Genomic DNA, 22,728 nt, shown 5'->3' on the forward strand with positions numbered 1-22,728 from the left:
AACTGATCTCTATCCTCTGGAGATCAGTTGTAACAGCAGGAGATCTCCAGCTAGTACTTGGAAGTTGGCAACCCTAGTTGTAACAGAAGATAGGAAGTAGTTGTGACCCTTATTTTGTTGAAATTTCAGTGTGGGGTAAAAAAAAATTGTGAAGAATTTTCTGGTTCTCTGACTTTTCACCTTTCCTGGATCCTCCCCCACCCCCCAAGGATGCATGCTCCCAACTTTCCCAAGTCTGTAATCCCTTCATGCCAACACCACATGGTCTCTCCTATCCTTAGGCCTTATGTTAGCCCCCCCATCTATTTCCCACTTTTCCAAAATCTTTTCCATTCCTCTTCCCGCAGGGCCTCGCTTCTCCATGCATTTTGCCCAATTTAAGACTAAATAAGAATTGCTACTTTTAAATTTTATGATGTTGTATATAACTTTTACACTGTAAAGATTGAAAATATTGGTGTCTTCTAATTAATGCAGATACAGTCTTTAATCGTTAAGCTTCAAAAGCTTCAAGAGCAAGCAGTAGCTGAAGACGACTATGAGAGAGGTAAGCTTTCTTCTTCATGCTATGGAAACCATTCCCTTTTATAGTTTTCTGACAATTGTTCACGGCTGTAATTGCATATGGGGTGATGGGATCTAACACAAGAGCGTTTTCTATCTTTAAAGGAATGTTCTTGAGATCACTTGAGCTTAGTTTTTAGTTAGTTCCCTTTCCCTCATAGGTAGGGGAAGACTGAAAAGGGATAGAGTTTCTTCCAGTCTTTTAACTGTTTATTTGTGGGTACAGTAGGGGCTGCAATCCATGTTGGCATGGAACAAGCCATCCCAAATAAACTAAGATGGAGTACAAGGGTGTGATTTTGTTTAGGCGGAGTTACCTTTATATCACACTCCCTCCAGCATTTTCACTAGTTCAAGCACCCTTCTTTTGAAGATCCTGCATTATACGCGGTGGCACGCATGGCTATTCTGTTCATCAATATTTCTGATTTCTGCAGAACAGGAACCATGGCCATTTGTTCCCTGTCATGGTGTTCTGATGGGCCTGCTTCTTGCATTATTTTTTTGTGAGATCACAGTGTATTCTGGAGTATCAACCATGTCTAATTATGCATAAGGATCATATAATATTGGATATGTATTTTAAACATGTCTCTTTTAGGGGAAACTTTGTGTAGCTTCTGGAGCTGCTTCTAGAGTCTTTCCTTGCATGTTTCTTTAAGACTGACATGTTAAAATTGTAACATTACATTTTTACAGATCTTTATGCATTGGGGTGAACCCTATCAGACTGCACACAAAAAAGGCAGGCGGCCTATTCCTGAAGAATAGGGCAGTTAGGCAGTGGCCAGGAGTGGCACAGTTGTGCCGCCTCCACAAAGGCTTCCCAGCCAGAAAAGAAAAAAAGAAAAATAAATGCAATTAAAATTAAAAAACCGCGAAGAAAAGCCCCATAGACTTTAGCGAGGCTACACTAGCTATTTTGCAGCATGGAGGGGCGAAAGGGGTTAGGAAGCTGCCTAAAGGCAGCTCTGCCCCCAGGAGTGCCCTGGGAATGCCTCCTAGGATGCCGGCGTGGGGAGATATGCTGGGGAAATGCCAATGGGAGGCCACACCGGCATCCAAGAGCTGTGCTGTCGCCGCAATCCAGTGGTGCCAGCATAAGTTGCCCTGTGCCGGTGTCTGTGCCAGTTTGCACGGTGCAAGTGGCACGGATGCTGGTGTAGGAGTCACGCTGGGTCCTATGGGCATTCGCCCCCACTTCAGGATTGGACGGTTAAAGTTACAGAAGTTACACGTTCTTCCTAACTTTTTTCTGTTTGACCTACTTCTTTCTGTCTTCCTTTCTCCTGATGCTATTCTTAGCCAAGTTTTTGGACTCGTTTTTATTATTTTGCTGTAGACTTCTCAAGATCTTTTGTGAAAGTCACATTTGTTCATCTCGGGGGGAAAAGCTTCTGATCTTGAAAGGGCAGCAAGAAGAATTAAAACCCTGACCTTCCTTTTCACATACAGGGTGAAAAGTTAGCTTTTAAAACGAAATAAAGAATTTACTTGTTACCATTTGTCTATGCAAAATAGTTGATTTATCAGGAAATAAACTGTTGTGATATGCAGAATATGTCATGGTGATGATGGGGGCAGATAGGAAATTAATTATGGAACCTAGCTGGCCACAGCAGGCAAAGGATGTTTGGAGCATATTTGGGAACTGGTGCAAGGGGAATGGGATGAAATAAACTAGTAGCATAATGAGAAGAGGTGGGAGAACATTACTGGTTAGGAACACATTCTGTTTTCTTCTTACTAATTCCCTTTGCAAATCGTCATCCAAGGAATTATTATAGGCTTCTTTGCTTGTAAACAGTGTTTTCACTATGATCTGACCATCATATTTGAGAACATATGGAGAGTCCTGCTGGGTCAGATCAAAGGTTTATCTAGTTCACCAACCTGTTTCCATCTGATGTTGCCTTAGCATGTGGCACTCGGGGGGCTACTTCCTCTGAACATGATGATTGTGGAATTTAATGCTTCCCTCACATACTTTGGGCATCAAATTAGAAAGCAGCTTTTGGCCTCTTCAGGCCTTTTACATCTGAAACAATGAATAGTATTGTGAATTTTGCTGGATTTTTTAAAAAAATGGCACAGAATTTTGAGCACAGAGTTTTTTTGAATTGTTTAGCACAGATGGACAATAGGAGATATTTCCACACAATATTTTTTTCTCATAAAGAGCAGTTTTATCAGTATGAGTGAAATGCTTTCAGTTTAGCTGTTGCATCATGAACAAGGCATTGGCTTGGAGTGAAATTTTGGTGTTGACTTACAACATTGTTGGATACACTTCTATACCAGAATTAGAGCCATGGAGAAAGCAGAGAGAGGAGTTAGGGAGAGACTCCTTGTGTGACCTTCCTGTCTGAGAGACCATATCCTATCTTTCCCCAGGCCTGCCTTACCTGTTAGATTGAAGCCCAGAGTAGTGGACTAAAGTAACTTCATTCAGATAAGTCTTCCGGCAAAGTCAATAATGACAAAGAAACTGTCAGCCCTGATGAGTGGCCAGGAGTATATGACTACTAGGGATGATTGCCTAAGGATTTGTGGGTTAGATTAGGGGTGTGGTCTCGGATGCATTGTGTTTTCCCTTGCCTAGTAAACTGGATACTATGAAATTAGAGAAAATATTGTTTTCTTAATTGAGGTTATATTTTATACCTAATACATTACAGTATAGTGATGTCTTAGTGTGGTTACTTAACAGTGGTTGGAAACATCTGTTTCTATATTTGGTAAGGGAAGGAGGACCATGTCAACAAAAGCAAGCTTTGTCATTGTTAAGGATAAATGTATTAGTGGTCATTTTATTATTTACTGCATCAGGACAATTAATTGTATGTATTATAATTAGTATTACTGGATCAATTTGTAAATCTAATTTTATCTAAAATAATAGGGTTCACAAAAATAATTCTGGCCTTAGGCAGTGGAGGAGTATCTGTTCTTGATGTCTGAGAATTTTTTACTTAACTGCAAAACATAAGTACACACCTATTCAAAGCCTGGGTGTAATGGCTAATTTTTGTATGATCTGGTTCATTACTATTCATGGTGCCTTAATTTAGGGTTTTTATGTTAAGAAGACTAATTATCTTTTGGAAATAGGGATTCACTCTTTATAACTGAAGTATGTCTGGTAATCTCAATATGATATGGTTATTTTCATTATCCATTCTCAGGTCCCTAGATAATTCTGTCGTATGGATTATTGGACCTTCTGTATCTTTATACTTTACACTAGATACACACACACATGGTCTCTCAAAGGTATAAGGTCACATAGCTTAATATGGTTTTCTTGAGCAATAAAGATGGGTGAATTAAAATTGTTTTCACCTTGCCGACATCGGGGAGATCTTTTCAATGTTCCCAGGCTGTAAGAGGATATTTGTCTTTTACAATGGAGGGGCTGATTTATTATTAAGCATTTCTAGAAGAGACTTTCCCAGGATAATAGAGTCTGAATTAGTTAATACTAATTTTCTTAGAGGTTCTGTGTCTTAATAACAGCGGGGCAATGCTTTGTGATGGATTAGTGCCACTGTTTCTAATTAGCCAGCTGGGATCTCCTTGGTATTGTATGGCTCGATAGGATTTCCCAGGGTACTAAGAGTATTGTTTCATTATTGTGGATTTTTGGGTGATATTTCCTTCTGGGTAAGGCTATATTAATTCTGGAGTTTATAGTGTTCTACCTGGGTTATGTCTGCTATAACAGAAGGCAATGGATTTATTTTAATTTTCTTCCCCCCTTCCCTGCCACCAACCCCCTTGGGGAATTTAATGGAGATTTTTCTTCTGGCAAGGGAGACCCCATTTGCTGTTGTTAATGTACTGGTAATAAGATAGCAGTAATGAATGATTAATTCAATAGAGTTAATGTAAATGGAAGGAGTGCTTCAGGAAATGTTGATGTACTGGTAATACTCCCATGCAGACTTGTCAGGTCTCAAGCTTTGGCTCTGAGACTTGGAATTGGGGGCTCGTATTTAGGTGGCAAGTTGAAATCTCAGGATGGTCAGCTTGCCCACATGATTGATGGCTTAAAAAAAGACTCCTATGCATGTGTTTTTTTTCTTGGGGGGGGTAACTACATACATTGGCTTGGATGCTGTATAGAGTTCCATGGGTGCAAGTTGTCACCAGTCCCCTCCTATTCCCATCCCCCAGGAGCAGCATTTGGGGGAGGTGTTTAGGCTCCCATGGAAGGAGGAATCGGTGAAAATTACTCCCTCATGCCCACTGAAATCTATTTGGGATTTATTTATTTATTTTATTTAATCATCATATTTATAGCCCGCCCTCATTCCTAAGTAGCTAAGCTCAGAGTGGGATCTAACTCAATAATTGAAAATGGGTGACAATCTGGCACTAGTTTGCTACATTTTACATTTGGCACATGATTTCTGTGTTATTTTTTATTTTCCAGAAAATACATTGTGTGGTTAATAAGTCATCCCTTCAAAGCCATATGATTTTAATATATTTGTTTTGCCCATCAAGTCACAGTTGACTTATAATGACCCTGTGGGGTTTTCAAGGAAAGATACTTTCAGAGGTGGTTTACCATTGCCTGCGCCAGTGTCATGACCCTAGTATTCCTTGGTGGTCTCCCTTCCAAAGACTGACCAGGGCTGACCCTGCCTAGCTTCCGAGATCTGATGAGATTGGGCTAGCCTGGGATATGCAGGTCAGGGTGATTTTGAATATGCACCTTTACGAAATGTTGTGTGGTAAACAGATCATCCCTTCAAAACCATATGATTGTGAATATACACATTCACAGATAATATGTGGTACAATTAGGCTTACCAGGTCCCTCTTCTTCTTCAGCAGGAGGTTTTTAGAGTGCAGATGGGGGGGGGGTCGTGTGCGCCCAGAAGTGCTTCATTACGTCCGGTTTACACCTGGAAGTGCTGCATTGCAAAGGGCCGGTTTCCACTCAAACTCCCAGTTTGAGTGTAAAACGGCCCCTTGTGATGCATTTTACACCCGGAAGTGCTGCATCGCAACAGACCTTTACCACTCAAACTGGGAGTTTGAGTGGAAACCGGCCCTTTGCAATGCAGCACTTCTGGATGTGAACTGGAAGTGACATGTCGCCAGTTGCACGGATTGCCCACCGACCCTCACCTGGTCAGCGGGCAGCCAGGTGGATTGGCAAGGGTTTGCCTGCCACCACCTGGCACTTGGCAATCCTAGGTACAATTCTTAGTAGCGTGTCAAATAATACCACTAGCACTCTATAAAGTGTGACAGTCCCAGACCCCCTGTCCATGATATCACCAGGCCTTGACCCATGAGTCTCAGGGTTTGGGAGAACATGGTTACCCTAGTTGCACGTGGGCTTAATTTGATTAGAGGGCAGCAGTTGCCTAAACTATAATGGATTAAGTTTGGTGGATAACATTTTGCTTTGGGCTGTATCCAGGGCACCAGAGCTTTCCCTCTAATTTACACCTATGCATTGTTGCCTTATAGAGAGTTGCCCATGGGTTATATTTCTTGTGGAAAGGAGAGGGGGAACTTTTCCAGGGAAAATACATTGATGAGCTCTTATGGACTGTTGGTTTCTTCCAACCTCCAATTTCCTGAACACTATGGGAATCATGGAGAGTGAAAGAGTTCACCGCTGTTTAGCTGTTAGAATATGTATTGCAGAAAAATATTCCGATAGTGATCAATTCATAGTCCGAGGGTATTCCATCCTGAACCTGAAGAAGAATTGGAATGCAGTGAGTGCTACAAATAACGGAGTGACATATTGGTAAGTGTTGTAAACTGCATTTTGAGATTTGATGTAACATAAAATTGAGTGTCTTGCTTCTGCCCTGAAAAGTCCAGTGGTATTTGATATGACCAAGGAAAATAACATTGCTGCAGTCTTTCAAGATTGCATTATGTGCATGATGCATACTGAGCAATCCATATCTTCAGCAATATCCTGTTATAGACTCCTTCAATTTTACTTTGTCAGCCTGCAGGTGGGACTAATGTTTTTGTAATGCTCCTCCATATAAAAGCTGCATGCATATTGAAAGTTACCACATCAGCTAGAAAGATTTTTTGTATGTGGAGTACATTAATAGTACAGTAATCCACCCAAAGTCTGGAAAGGTCCTATCCCATGAAAACCTACCTTGTGCCTTTGCTGAACTTGAAATTTTTGGATGCTAAAGAAACAAGGTGTCAGTCTACAAAATGAATGCTGCATGCAATATGCATAACAAGCAGAAATTAACATACAACTTATGCAGAGATAACTTCCTGAATCATGACATAACTAGAGTGATACCTGTAGTAGTAGTGCAAACTTACATCTGATATGTAAGTAAGTATTGCGTATGTGCTACTTCCCCCTCAAACAGCTCCTTTATTTTTCTGTTTAAAAACTATTCCCCACCCCCCCAAGGTTTCAGAATTTCTGGAACTTCAAAATTTCCAGAATTTTCACAACAAACTATTTTTTTTGTGTGGGTGTGGAAAAGGAATTAGGTATGGACTGTACCAGTTCCTAATGCTATTTTCAGTGACATGTCATGTGAAACTGAGATGATGATAAAGGAATACAGGAAACATGCACTAGGTGTAAGACAGTCTATTGTTTTATTTAAAATAATGAACTGTTCAGTAACGTGTAATCCATGGCCTTGCATCCTTAGAAAATAAGCACAAGTTAGTTGGATTTTAATGAAAACCCTTTTTATTAAGAGCTTTGCAAGAATAAAAATCCTTGTTTTACTATTCAGTCCTGAAAGGGGGGGGGTTGACATGGGTGAGGAGGTGATGTGACCCATATGGCAACATAAGTGCCACTTACACCATCCAAACTGGAATGGGCGCCAGTGCAGGGGCACTAACGCTGCTGCAGGGGAGCCTTTAGGCAGCTTCCAGAGCCCTTTCAGGCCCGGAACATCCCTTTTTTAGGCTCCAAGTTACACCTGCAAAAAGACACATTAGCCCTGTGGAACACTATGGACAGTTTCACGGGGCTTGGGGGAAATTGTATTTTCTTTTTATCCCCTGCACCGCTGCAAGCTGCACAAGAGGCAGCACTAGGGCTGTTGAAAAAAAAATTCGGGCCGGTTTGGATTCGGCTGAACCCGGCCTGACTTGGGTCCGGTTCGGCCGAATTCTGAATCCCCCGTTCGGGAATGCTGAATTCAGCGGGAAATTCGGCATTCCCGAACAAATTTGGTGTAAAGACCCCCCCCGCCCGGTTTCCCAGGAAACCGGGCGGGGGGTGTGTGTCTTTAAACTGCTCCGCTGCCTGGGTCCCGACACTCAGCTGTAGGGTGGGGGACCGGCGGAGCACCACAGTGACAGCAGTTTAACCCCCCCCAGCTTCCCGGGAGTCCCGGGAAACCGGGCAGGGTGGTCTTTAAACTGCCGTCGCTGCAGTGCTCCGCCGGGAGTCCTGGAAAGGGGGTGGTGGGTCTTTAAAGTGCTCCACGCTGCCTGGGCAGGCAGCGCGGAGCAGTTTAACCCCCCCCACTGCCCGTCTTCCCAGGACTCCCGGGAAAGCAAGCAGTGGGGGTTTAAACTGCTTCGCGCTGCCTGGCAACGAGGAGCAGTTTAAACTCCCGCCTGGGACTCCCGGGAAGCCAGGCAGCGCAGAGCAGTTTAAAGACCCCCTGCCCGGTTTCCTGGGAGTCCCAGGCGGGAAAAGGCAGATTCGGGGAACACCGAACCTGCCAAATTTATCCGGCAATCGCCGGAACTCGCCGAATTCGGCGCGTTTTTTTCCTGCCTTTTTTTGAGTTCGGTTCCATCCGAACTGAAAACCCCCGAATCGAGGGAAATTTGGCTGTTTGTTCGGTTCGGACGAACCGAATTGACAGCCCTAGGCAGCACAACTGTGCCATCACTGGACGTTTTGAAACTATCTTCCCCCCTTCAGGTTGGGCTGCCCGACTTGCTTATTTTACAGAGCTCTTTCTAGTTACTTTTATAAATGTTTGGTGTGAAATATGATTTGAACCCCAATTAAAAGGGATGCGCTAGCAGATGAATATATGCAGGTTGGTGTCATCATGTCCCTGATTTCCTTTCTTATTATTGGTCACAAGGTACCATACATGCCAAGTATTGTTATGTACCCTCCATTTCTCTGAGCACTGGAAAATTATTTGGAAATGCAAGTACAGCATAATTGGAGGCAATGAGGCACTTCTACAAAGGTACAAGACCTGCTCCATAACTGTGCCACCCTAAGTACAATTCTTGGGGAGTAAGCCCCACTAAATAAACTTGTGTATGATTATGAGTAGGCTTGCTTAGGATTTCTCTGCCAGATGCCCAAGAGAGACTTGTCTTCTGTCCCTTCTAAACTGCTACTGCCATTTGTCACATCCATGTGTAGCAGATCATATTTTTTATTTCGGGCTTTGCTTCTCTTGAATATACACATTTTCAAATACACTCCCCCTCCCCTGGCCTGTGGTATTTGGAGCCAAGTATGTATTAATGGAGATGGATTGTTCCGTTCCCATCTTTAATTTTAGATATAACAGGTTTTAGGTGTCAGGATTTATTACACAGTTTATTACCCGATTTATAGGCTGTGTAAAGATACGTAATAAAATGTCTCATTTGTCTTTATATTTACTTGCAAATGCCTCTTGATGGCCATGTTACTATAAAGTTTTTTAGCAGGTGGATTGGCATGGGAAAGCGATAACAACATTTTGCCTTATATAGCACAGAGGAGATATTATTCTGTTGTCCATGAGTGTTGGAGTATTGTCACGGCTCATTATTCATGACAGAGATTGACAGCTTCCTTGACTTGGGTTGTTAATCATGCAGGCGTTCTTTTAGTCATGGTGGCACCTTTCCTAACTCAAGGTATGCATTGTGTCTTGGGCTCAATTAGTGTGGTTTTAAATAAGTTTCCAGGCATCCTGGAGAGAGATGACACTCCTCATTCTCTTAACTTCCTTCTGACTAGTCCCCTCGTTTTTGTAAATGTGTGTGTTTTGTGGGGGCAACTTTCCATTAGCGTGAATGTTGAACTTAATAGCATTGTGGTTCATGTTTCCAGTTGGTGCAGCTGCATCTACATCTGCACCAGGTCTCCAGCCCTGCTTAGAGCCAACTCCAGGGCCTCTAACCCTGTTGTTAGGACTGTAGCCAACTGTTTCAATGCACAGATAGTTTAAAAAAAAAGATTAAAAAAACAACAGGAAAAGCTCCTGATTGCATGGGGGATGGCCACTGTTGGGGAACTGCGGCAAGGAAATGCAGGAAAACCTACGTGCAGAAGTCCCATTGCTGCTGCTGCAGCAGCAGCACAGGTCCATCCCTGTGGAAAACACCTATGTGTCAGATAGGGAGGGGCAGCATGGCAAGCTATTTCCTCCTCTCTTGCAGCCCAACAAGAATAGGCATCCTAACAGAAACCTGCACTCTTCGGATTCCCCCACCCATCGACTGGTCTCATGTAGGACCGGTGCATAGGTATACACCTGCACCGTTTGATCCTTATGAGAGGCTGATTTTATGCAGGTTTGTAGTAGCATTCTTATTAGAACAGACGATGCAATAGATACAAGCCTGGGTAAGAAATGCAGAATTCTTAAGAACATAAGAAAAGCCATGCTAGATCCAACCAAGGTCCATCAAGTCCAGCAGTCTGTTCACGCGATGGCCAACCAGGTGCCTCTAGGAATCCCACAAACAAGATGACTGTAGCAGCATTATCCTGCCAGTGTGATAGCATACGGGCTGTCTAAAACTCCTGGACTGGACCTGGCAACCCGCTATGCAGGCACTCGACTACTGTTCTGGCTGCGCGCCCGCCCCAAATGCTACGGGACGGTCGTTGCGCGCTCCGTTGTCACGGACTCGGCCGCTCCTGCGAGCGCCGTGCAGCTAGCAGCTAGGAAGCAGATGCAAGGGGCAGCCTCCGGTGAACCTGAGAGAAGCCCTGTTCCTGTACAACCACTGCTCCAGGCGCAGCCATGCCATAGAAAGCAGACAGTCACGTAGTCAGTGCCAAGCACCCCCCCTTGCAACATCCACAGCTTAATGGGCCGTCAACAGCGATCCTGATATCAAGATGAGTCGTTCTTCCAGCTATGCAGCAGCGATCCCAGGACGTTTGCACAGATCGCACCCATTGTTCCAGAATGTTAATCACTTCAGCAGAGAATTTCCAGTTCCTCCCGGGTTGGAAAAGCCATTGGAATCAGAATAGATTTCCAAATTCTCACTACCCCACCCCGGTAGCCACAGATCAATCCTTTTGTCACCTTTTGTCACCTGGGAACCTAGGAGGGGTAAACCCCTCTCTCCGCCCCCAGAAAAACAGTATATCTGGGGTGCCCCTAGCCCATTATTTTTACCTTAGGTCTTTCCTTGGCACCTACGCTGTTAGTCTGTCAGTTTGGGTTTTGCGCAGCCCGACCACGCTCCCTCCCGCCTTGCTGGTCAAGTCTTCGGGAACCCCTGCCCCCATCTCGGTTTTAACTTTCCATCTGTCTTAGTCTACGTGAACTCGGACAACACCGCATCTGAAGGTAGATAGTACCCCTCCTCAGCAACTTCTATTTGTGGTTGAACTCCTCTCTTTGACTTCCTAGAATTCTCTGTATGTGTGTATGCAACATTGACTTGAATGAAAAAGACATAAACACTTTTAATTGGAAATCTATTGCTTCTGTCTTTATTTAAAGGTCACAGTTACGGGCTCTGGTAGACAAAGGTTGCGATACCGTTATAAAAATAAATATTGTAATTTGCCATCTTGCTTTCTAATTCCCCAAGTTAAAGGGCAATTTGGCTAACATGTGTTCCACAGCACCTAATATAATAGGCATGCTCCTCTGATCCTGGAGAGAATAGGTATGCATCATGACTAGTATCCATTTTGATTAGCAGCCATGAATAGCCCTATCCTCCATGAACATGTCCATTCCCCTCTTAAAGCCTCCCAAGTTGGCAGCCATCACCACATCCTGGGGCAGGGAGTTCCACAATTTAACAATGCATTGTGTGAAGAAATATATCCTTTTATCTGTTTTGAATCTCTCACCCTCCAGCATCAGCAGATGACCCTGCATTCTAGTATTGTGAGAGAGGGAGAAAAGCTTCCACAGGCTTCCATTAGGAATTCATTTAGGGATTCAAAGAATAGCTGTCCCCAAATACTGAGACATCGGTATTCCACTTATGGCTAACAATATATACTCTCCAACAGCAGCTTCCTCCATCTTTTAACTAGCAACCAGTTGGACCAGTTATCTACTGCAACCTTAATATGATGCCAACAGATATTCTTGCTTGCCTTATTCTGTAGTACTTGTCACAGAGAGCAGTAGGTCCTGGGACAAGGCTTACACCTTACACCAGAGGTCCCTAAAGTGGTGCACGTGGATGATATCTTTTCTGGCCGCCACCAAATGTTTTTAGGAAGTGGGTGGGGCCAGGTAGGACTTTTGCCCAGCAAGGATTCTGATTGACTCTTGGAGATTTGATTGGCTGTACAGATTTTTTTTTAAAGTTGCTTTGGAAGCAGTTGCTACCACAGCACAAGGATCTGCAGTGTGTTATTGAAGTTAAGCTATAGCAATCATTTTGTGGCCAGCTCCGCCTCCTGCGGTAGCCATTTTGAGTTGGCCATGTTGTTGCTACGCCCACCATGCTGTGTCAGAATTCCAAGAGTACCTCAAAAAGGTTGGGGACTCCTGCCTTATAGGTATGCTAACATACTGTGAGTAGGCAGCCGACAAGTGAACATTACATATCATGCTTACGTTCGTTACAACTTTAATTTATCTTATTTTTCTTTAAACTGGATTTTCAGTATATTTCAGATGTAGATTTCATGCTACTGCTATGAAAGCATAATTTCTGTTTATCTAAACTTCTGATTGTGTGAACTCCTAGGAGATGTCCTCCCCTTCCCCAAACCTGTGTATGTAAATTAAAAGTTTATTATAGTTTCAAATGTATACATGTCCTCATTGCTTCATGATAAAATTTAGAACATTTCTTGTGGGTTTGCAAAGATTGCTGATATAAGCTGCAGAGCCAAGACTCCACTGAGAGTATGGAAGTCTCAAAACAGATGTTCTTGACTGCACAGAACAATTCTCCATAGATAAACTGAGCTACTTAAAGGCAGAAAAATGTGCAAAATACATAGTAATCTCATTTAGCAAAAGTAAGTTTTAGCTTTTAAACTGCTCTAGAATTCTGCAGGCAGTCTAACTACACTATGTGAACTAAAGTGCCATTATGTCTGTTGTTGGACAAGGGACTTCTAAGGAATATTTTTGCAGTGAAAGAAGTGACATTTGATATCCTACTCTCCTGGCTTTCCACAAACTATGCAAAATTGAACTATTCAAGAGAGCTTTTCTGTGCAAGTGATAGAGTTGCACTGTACAAAATGGTTCACAGACTTACTTGGATAATATGATTAGGGACTGTGGTCTGTATGGCTGTATAGAGCTTATTGTAGGTAGGATCCTATTATATTAAATGAACAAATAGGTGTACAGACTTGAAACATAGCACCATTTCAACTACAGATTTCAACTACAGAGTTTAGTTTTCGTTACAGGATTCAGTTGGGTTTTACAGATCGATTGGACTCTTCTTTTATTGAGGATAGGGCTATGCATTCTGATCTGCCAAACCGAAAAAAGCAGAAAAATACCTTTCCATCATTTTTCGGCTTTTTTCCAGCTGAAAAAAAATGCCCTTTAGCAGAAGCCGAAAATATTAAGCTTTTCTAGCTTTTCCAGAATTGCCAGCTACTGTTAAAGGGCACCTACAGAAGCAAACTTTTAAAAAGGAAAGAAAAAAGCTCCCATTAAAGTCTGTGGGAAATCTTTCTGGGACTCTGGGGGGCTCTTTTTAAGATGGAGACACCAATTTTGCAGCATTACACACTGGTGACTTTCCTTACAAGAACCCTCGAGTTTGGTCAAGAGTGGGTCAGTGGGTCCAGTTTTATTGGCCCCCATTTTTTCCTCCATTAGTAGGTTGTTGGCCTTTTTTGGTGGTGGTGGGCTCCCGTCACATTTAGAAAGATGGGTTGTAAGCGTTTTTAAAATAAAATGTTTGTTTTCCTCTGGACCTGGCCTTCAGTGGCAGAGTGTTTTTCCAGATCACTAAAGCATGAACAACTAAAACACAGTTCAGCTTCTTGTTCACAGATTACTGCACTCACCTGATAAGACCTTTACTTTAAATGAAGAAAATGGCCCAAAACTGGCATCTGCTCAAGTCCCTGGGCTTATGCAGGGCTTGTAAAACATCACATCAAGGCATTACCCAGGAAGAAGGGCAAGCAGATACAAAGGGGAGCAAGGTTTCCGTGATTCTTATACAGCAAGTGTAGCTTTTATTTAAATTCTTTATGACAAGAAGCACTTGCTGAAATCCTTAAGGTGCAGTAGTCCTGTGCTCCTTTGCATCAGCTTACCCTCCTGGGACTTAAGATGAATAACTTTGTTGTGTTCAAAAGGCAATAAGTTAGGCAGAGCACTTATTTTCTTGGCTAAGCATGCATACGTTGAGCTTGCTCTTATAAGGAACTGAGCACTCTTCAGTACTAGTAAAACTGGGGCATCATTTTGCAGGATAGAAACTTTGTTTTTCTTTTTCTTTATAAAGGTCTTACTCCATTAACCAACCCTGAGATCCTAACAGCATAATGAATGAGAAAGTGGATTAAAGTCTTCCATAGTGTAGATAAAGGATTACGTGAAGCACACTAGTGTAGAGTCAAGTAGTGTGGTTGTAAAAAGTAGTGTAGAGTCAAGTAGTGTGGTTGTAAAAGGTAGAAGTATGGTGAAGAATATTGAAACTTTAAATTTTCAGGCTTGTGTTCAGTTGGAATGGATCTACAAACCAATTAGTTTTAATTTCTTAATGAAGGCTTTAGAGAATAGAGCTCTGCTGGAAAACTCCTCTTCCTCTGCCTGGCTATAAGAAATATATAGAGTTAAGTCTGGAAGCTTCCAGGGGCATCTTTCTCTCTGTACTTATGCCATTGCTCAAAATGTTGGCATAGTCTCCAGTTGTGATCTGCATGCATAGAAAGTGAGTAAATTAAAACAATACATTGTAGACTAATGGAAAATCTCATAAAAATTTACAGGAAACTAGAGAGGGGAATAGAGAGAGTGAGAATGCATAGTTACAGTATTGCTGCAGTTCCATTTTCTCCTTGCTGGAAAGTACAGTGTATGGTTATGCTGGCTGCTTGTCCTAGTTTTAAAAGGTAGGTAAATGGATAGTTCAGAAGCAAACTCTGTTTCCTGGGAAAGAGTATTGTGATGGTGATGCAGCTTGCCATTTTGATCACCTGGGAGTGATGTTACTTATCGTAGGCAAACAGCTGTATGTGTGACAAATTGCACAGTTGTTGGAGTGACTGCATGGCGAATACTCTGATGATGCCTCTGAAGAATGAGACAGTATGGCAGGAGTGGAGGCAGCCAGCCTAATTGTGTTACAGCCCATGATAGCATAATATTAACTCCAGAGAGATACTCTATTAACTGGTGCAATGAAGCTCAGGGAATGTGAAGCTGTAAATTATAGCCTGACCTCCTCAGTTCCCAGAAGCTAAGCAGGATCAGTACTTGGATGGGAGACCACCAAGGAAGACTTTGCAGAGGAAGACAATGGGAAACCAACTCTGCTTAATCACTTGCCTTGAAAATGCTATGGGGTCACCATAAGTCAGCTGCAGTTTGATGGCACTTTACAAACACACACAATGATGCTCAGAGAACTTCTAACCCACTCAAGCCCTGAAAGCGTTTAGACCAGAATTCAAAGTAGTTTTGCTCAATGAAATTAGTTTCAGGTGGGTAGCTGTGTTGGTCTTCAGCAGAAGATCAAGATTTGAGTCTAGTAGTACTTGAAGAAGAAGAGTTGGTTTTTATATGCCGACTTTCTCAACTACTTAAGGAAGAATCAAACTGTCTTACAATCACCTCCCCTTCCCCTCCCCACAACATTCACCCTGTGAGGTATGTGAGGCTGAGAGAGTGTGACTAGCTCAAGGTCACCCAGCTGGCTTCATGTGTAGGAGTGGGGAAACAAATCCAGTTCACCAGATTAGTGTCTGCCGCTCATGTGTAGGAGTGGGGAATCAAACCCGGTTCTCCAGATCAGAGTAGACCGCTCCAAACCACCGCTGTTAACCACTACACCAGGCTGATTTCCAGGGTATAAGCTTTTGAGAGTGAAACAAAGGCAGCTTTGACTCTTGAAATGTTATGCCCTTGTTAGTCTTTTAGGTGCTAGTGAACTTAAATCTGGCTCAGTGAAAGTACTTTTGGCACCGTCCTCCATTAACAGTGGAGTTCTAGTAAAATATATAATTTGCCATCAAGTAACATCTGACCTATGGCGACCCCTGGTGGAGTTTTCAAGGCAAGAGACTTTCAGAGGTGGTTTGCCATTGCCTGCCTCCATGTCACAACCTTGGTATTCCTTAAAGGTCTCCCATCCAAATACTTGCCAGGGTTGACCCTGCTTAGCTTCTGAGATCTGACAAGATCAGGCTAGCCTGGGCTATCCAGGTCAGGGCTGTAGTGATATTAGCCATTTCCTAATGACATTTCCCCCCTTACATGACTCCTGCCTTGTCCCATGTGTATCTAAGTAACACTGCCTTTACCACCTTTCCACCCCAAGCCTTCCCTTCCTTTCTCACATCATGGGAACTCTCTCCACCATACCTCCATCTGATCAGAAGGTTTGCCACTGAACTCATTTGTTTCCCTTTTTAACCCCAGGAGAATTAAATCCTCTGTATCCTATTATTCCTCACTTCTTACAGCTGATGTTGCACTCATCCCCCTGTTTCTATTCAGAGACCAGAGGTTGAAATATTTAGCATTGCTGTGTACCCTAGATTTCAGCTTCTTTGTTGTATTCAGTGCTGCCTTGCATGGTGTCTTTTTTGTGGTCTACCTAAAACTTCTTGCTTGGGTTCTCCCACACCGTCTGTAGAATTTCAAGCCTCCTGGTTTGTGCAGTTCTGATGTCCAGTTGGATTACTGTCTGTCTGAGAAGCAACCCAGATGACTGCTCCTCTGAGGATTCCAAATACAATAGGCAAAAGAACCCTTGGGTTTTCCTGCTGCTGCTCTCAAACCCTCAATCCTTCTGTCTTGAGTTTACACATTGTGCAAGTTTGTATATGTATATGCACATGTGCATTTGGAAAATTTGCATTTAAGGTGGACATTCCAATATTTCATGCTATTTATGTGCTTAATAGTGTTCTATATTTTCTATCTGCTCAGAAAAATTATCTCTGTTTCAGTATTCCAGATCTCAATATTCCTTTCCAACTTGCCTAGGACTGTCATCCTTTTATTTAAATATAGTGTTAAGAATTGGTGTGTGCATCATTCCCTGTATACACTAAGGGGCATTTTTCACGGTAGATTTTGCTTCTGTTTTGCCACGGACTAAAAAAACACACAATTTAAATGTTTTTATCATGGCCGCGATTTATCCCTGTCAATCTCGATGTGGTTTTGGTTTTTCATGGGAACAAAGCACGCTGTATTTGACAACGGTTAGGTCTGTCCCTTTTGCAGGAGTCCTCCCCTTCCAACGGGCTCATTGTTTATGCCTGCCCCCAGCTCCGCCCCAACTCTGCCCAGCAGATTACCTCGTGCGGTTCACCAGCCCCAGCTTAAAAAATAAGCACCAGTCCCTCTGGTCTCCTCCATTTTTCTTCCACCCTCGCTCTGTTCTGCTTTTGGAACAATCAGATTCCAAACTGGGGGGGCAAGGCAGCGCTTTCCTCAAAGCTTCCCTCTATTTTCTATAGGTGTGGAACCCATTGCCCTTTAATGAAAGACAGGATGGGGGGGCAGGAATTGCATCCATGTGCCCAGAGAAGTGTTTAGCTGAAAGTGGGAATGGCGGGGGGGGGGGGGAGAGGAAAGAAGGCCCCTGGCTTGCGCGCCGGCCATGATCCGGCCACATTGCATCGTGAGAGACAGGAGGGCTCCTAGCTTGCACGCCAGCCCCAATCCAGCCAGTGTGCATGGTGGGGAGGGGAGAGGAAAGAAGGCCCCTGGATTGTGCGCCGGCCATGATCCGGCCACAGTGCATCGAGAGAGAGGAGGGAGACCCAGAGCAGGCTGGCCGCCCCTCTTCAGAAGAGTGATGGGAGGGAGTTTTGCCTTGGGTTTTCCGCTCTCAGGATGCATATTTTTCCCATCCGATTTCTCAAAAATCCCCCCTCCCCGCTGGGGTAGAGGGGCCAACAGCCCCTTCCCTTGAACATCCCCCCCACGGGTCCAGCTGCCCTAGACCGAGCTGCCACCACCACCACCCCCAGCGCGTGAGGAGCATATGGCATGGCCCCGCCGGTCTCCCCCTGGAGCCGTCTGTCTGACGTCCCCCTGGGCTTGGAGGTGTGGGCCCAGCTCCAAGGCCCATCCTGGGCGAGGGGCGATGAAGGTGTGCCGCCTGCCCGCCTGCCAGCCTCCGGGACGGAGGGAGAGAAGTGCCAGGACTCTAGGCAGGCAGGCAGGCAGCAAAAGGGGCTGTATTCTTGTCCGAGCGCGAAACTCCCCCAGCCAATCACCGTTCTTGGGGGAGGAGAAAGGAGATGTCACGGGGAGGGACAGCAGAACCGAAGCAAACATTTTTTCATGGGCATCCGAGCAACAAAACGCGCTTCTACTGGAAAGTACGGCTCAGAAGTGGTTTGGTTTGCCGCTGACATAACGTGGCTTTTATATCTCTATCAGGGAAAAGCCGGATCTGCAGTGAATAACCAAAATTTGACTCCGACGCAAATCAGCGTTGAAACAGCAGCAAATCTTCGTGAAAAATTCCCCTAAGTGTTAGAACCGAAGTCTGTAGCACCTTAGAACAGGAGTAAGAGGTGGCAGAAGAAAGGCCTCTCTTGTGCTTTGTTTCCCATTTGAGAAGTGGCCTTAGTCACACAAACATATGTCTGTACCTACACACATATGGTAACAGTGATTAATGTACTTAAATTCCTTAGTTGGTTCCTTTGCCCTATAAAGTACTTTAAAATCTTTAAAGTCAAAGAATGCTTACTTAGGCAAACATCAAATTGCTCTCAGTAACTGAATGCAAATTGCAAACGAGGTAAATAATGGAGTCCAGGTTTGGGAGGTGGAAAAAGGAATCTGCTTGAAAGACTGTATTGTTATTGTCCCTTGGAGATGGAACCAGTAACTAGGTAAACAAAGCAGTATCTGAAAATGATTTATTTTTTAGTCAAATTCTGGGCCACGTTGCAGGAAGTTAATTGCTTACATAAATTATTTTTCCTCTGTCAGATTGCTTGGATTCTTTGATCAGGTTTATAACTGTGGATGTTTACAGCTCATAATTTAGGATGTCAACTCACTGCCTCAAGGAGTTTAGAATGAAATTCCTGCCACCAGTGCCATGTAGAATATCTTACAAACAGACTAGTTAATTAGCTGGCTTTCCCCCACCTTGCTTTTTTGGGGGGAAATTGTGATCATTCAAAAAATACTACTGCTTTAGGCAGGATACTGAAACAGGGTGACCTGTAATCAGATTTGGAATGGTACCTCCTGTCACTCCGATGTTTTGATGTTGCCCTTGTGTGAACATTTGTTCACAGTCTCTAATGTATTATTATGCAGAATTGGAATGAACAATGCTGATGGGCAGAAAGGTTGGTAGCTCTTGCATTCTGGTGTGCATAATTTATGTTATGGTAAAAAAGTATTTAAGTTTTGATGGCGTAAAGGTAAAGGTCCCTTGTGCAAGCACTGGGTCATTCCTGACCCATGGGGTGACGTCACATCCCGACGTTTACTAGGCAGACTTTGTTTATGGGGTGGTTTGCAAGTGCCTTCCTCAGTCATCTCCCCTTTACCCCCAGCAAGCTGGGTACTCATTTTACCGACCTCGAAAGGATGGAAGGCTGAGTCAACCTTGATCTGGCTACCTGAAACCGACTTCCGTCGGGATCAAACTCAGGTCTGTAGTGCCCAGATATAAGGGCTGGTATAAAACACTATGTACTCATATGCACACACATAGAAGCTTTAGGGAAGTTGGCATCCAAAGGCTTTGAGCCAACAAATCATACACTGTGCCTGGTAGTGCCTCTCATCAGTAGAGAGAAAGCTGTCTTTGAATTACCTCTAACCTTAGGAATGTAGTTTCTGTTTCCTAGCTCACAAGATCAAGCACTTGCTCAGTTACGCCTTTGGGCAATATCTACAGGCTATGTTAATTAACATAGAGTAGATACCTAACGTGTATTGGTGCTTTTGTGTATCCATCTGCTTGTAAGCAGCTATGGGACCTGCCCCCATTCTAATGCATAAATAATGCTTACCTTCCTTTGCTCGGTGGTGAGTAACCCTGTGCCTTATCTGTGGTTTAACTCACCCAGCTCTGTGTTTAGCTAAATAAAGAACTGTTTGCTTTTGAACTTAACCTCCTCTTTGCTGTCTGTTCATTGGACTCTATAAGACAGCCAGGCCACTTCAGGTCGTGAGCAGAGCTTTTGACTGCAGTACTGCAGCTTACCAGTCTGTGCCACGGGGCTCCTTTTTGATGGTATAACAGGCTACAAATATCCTCTCTCGTTTAAGCCTTTTTGAAATAAATGGAATTTATGTCATTGCGATCTTGCACAAAATTCCTGTTCCATGGTAGTGCCAGCAAAGGTTTTGGTAAATGATATTTAAAGGCAAAGAAATCTGAAAAAGACATGTCTGTTTCAGTGTTTATAGTGTAATCCTAAACAGAAGTGCACCTTTCTATGCTTCTGAATCGTAACAGGTTGTGTTCACCTGAACTATCTTTAAATATACCAAGTTCTTAGCAGCTATGAAATGTTAAAGTGAAATGTCTAATTATGTATTGTAGCTACATCTGAGTACCTAAATTTGAAAATGGGGCCCTGAGGGAAATTTCTTTTATTTGAAAATGGCATTTTATTTAATTATGTTCCCAAGTAAATTTTGATTATGAATCTAGAATACACCATAGTGGTTTGCATTAGATGCAACACTGTTATTATACCCTGTCCCTTGCTTCTCCCCCTCCCATGTCACTAGGGAAATTTTGCTGATGCAATTATAAGAGATCCTAAAAATTGGAAACTTTATCATGAAAATTCCATTCCTTGGCTTGCTTTGGTAATTGGAAGGAAGAAAAGAAAAGATTTTAATTTTGTGGTTGCTGTACTGGTATAGATGATAGTCTATAGCCTCAACAAGGGACTGATGCACTGAGTTGTCAGGGAAAATGGAAAGTAGAAGCTTTTCTTTCGATTTTTAGTTTCATAGTACATTGATGCTGCCACTAATGGGAAAAAACACCTGGATTTGATTATTAGCAGATGCCAAAGGCCCATCCTTCCCTTAATAATACATATCTAATGGCTAACTGATTGAAAATGTATGTATTTATTCTCAGTGGCATTAATTTTTAGATTTCTAGTTATTGTTTTTCTACTACAGTTCTGTGAAAAGAGGCATGTTTTCAACTATAGCTGTGTAGTTTCATTAAACAACACTGCCCTAGTCCACACTAGGAATGAGGGTGGAAAAGGAAGGAAAGGAACTGGTTGGTACTGCGGCTCCACACAGAGACTATGAATCTCCGGTCCAGATGGACAATGCTCTGTGAGAGCTCCTTAGAGCTGCCTCTTCTTCCCATCCTTCAAATAATGTGGTGTCTCAGGGTGATCTGGAGGCAGGGGAGTTAAAGCTTACTCCCTTGTCATGGACAGATCATTACCTGACAGAGTTCAGACTTACTGCTTCCTATTTCTCTGCAGGGGTGCTGGACCCATTAAGACGGTCCACCACAGGTGCCTGATGGATCCTGATGGGTTCCTGGTGGTGCTTGAAGATTTCCCCACCTGACAATTATGTTGAGGCTATGATTTCTTTCTGGAATAAGGAGATGACCTAGGCTGTTGACACAATTGCCCACAATTGCCCCTAAGCACCCCTAAGCACCCTCTCCCTTCCAGACAGAGCCAAACAATCTTCCTGGTTCACTGGGGAGCTGATGGCGATGAAACAGGAGGGATGATGGCTAGAGAGCCGCTGGCAGAAAACTCAGAGCAAGACTGATTGATGCAATGGTGGCAGAGAAATACATGCAAACCTGATGCATTTCAATCCTGTGTATGTTTAGTTGGATGTAAATTCCATTGTATTAAACTGTTTGCTATTGTTACCACCTGGTAAAAAGCTAAATGAAGATTTATTAAAGAAAGAAAAGATATTAAAAGCAAGGCACACAGTTCATATGGTAGCAGGAGGCACAAAAACCAATACAACTGACTACCTATCTGCTTACTGAAGTCCACATGACAGCATAGTTGGTTCTTGAGGTATAAAGGTTCCAGAGCTTAATACAAGTGTCTTTCCACCAGCAAGGAGGGGTAAGTGGGGGTGGGGGTGGGGGGGGAGAGTGAAGAGCTGTTCTTCTCATGGAGCTGTCTTCATGGAACTTTCCAGGGTAGGGGAATCCCCCTCCCATCTTAGGTTCTCATCTGAGTTGCATGATCTGATCTAGCTAGCCTGAGAACCTGTCCTTGAAAAGAGGCTGCTATGGGGGACTATACTCTGCCCCTGCAAAAGCTAGGAAGAACGTTCGGCTGGAAAATTTCTCCAAGCTGGATTCTCTCTTGACATTCCTGGTAAAAGCTACGTTTATTTTAGAAGAAGAATAAGAAGAGTTGGTTTATATATGCTGCTTTCCTCTACCGAAAGGAGTCTCAAAGTGGTTTACAAATTCCTCTCCCTCCCCCCCCCCCCGCAACAGGCACCTTGTGAGGTAGGTGAGGCTGAGAGATTTCTGAGAGAACTGTGACTGGCCCAAGGTCACCCAGCAGGCTTCATGTGGAAGAGTGGGGAATCAAACCCTGTTCTCCAGATTAGAGTCCGCTGCTCTTAACCACTATACCTCGCAGGCTGTCTTTACTGCTTTGGCAACATAAAATACACCATTTATAGCTTAATGCATTATGTTGTACTATTTGGCATATTTTTGAATTTCTGAGTTTCCTACAAGCAAAATCTCTCTCTCTCTCTCTCTCTCTCTCTCTCTCTCTCTCTCTCTCTCTCTCTCTCTCTCTCTCTCTCTCTCTCTCTCTCTCTCTCTCTCCCTCTCCCTCTCCCTCTCCCT

The 22,728-nt window shown here is 43.4% G+C and overlaps 1 protein-coding gene across 1 annotated transcript in view; it reads left to right on the forward strand.

Moving 5' to 3' along the window:
* The window catches only part of DISC1 (DISC1 scaffold protein), a 159,042-nt gene that overhangs the window by 1,901 nt on the left and 134,413 nt on the right, over positions 1–22,728 (forward strand). The window contains exon 3 of the mRNA XM_056853327.1: positions 478–547. Within this exon, the coding sequence (XP_056709305.1) occupies positions 478–547 (70 nt within the window). The remainder of the gene's footprint in view (positions 1–477; positions 548–22,728) is intronic.

The sequence above is a fragment of the Euleptes europaea genome, chromosome 7 (genome assembly GCF_029931775.1).
Source record: "Euleptes europaea isolate rEulEur1 chromosome 7, rEulEur1.hap1, whole genome shotgun sequence".
NCBI lineage: Eukaryota > Metazoa > Chordata > Lepidosauria > Squamata > Sphaerodactylidae > Euleptes > Euleptes europaea.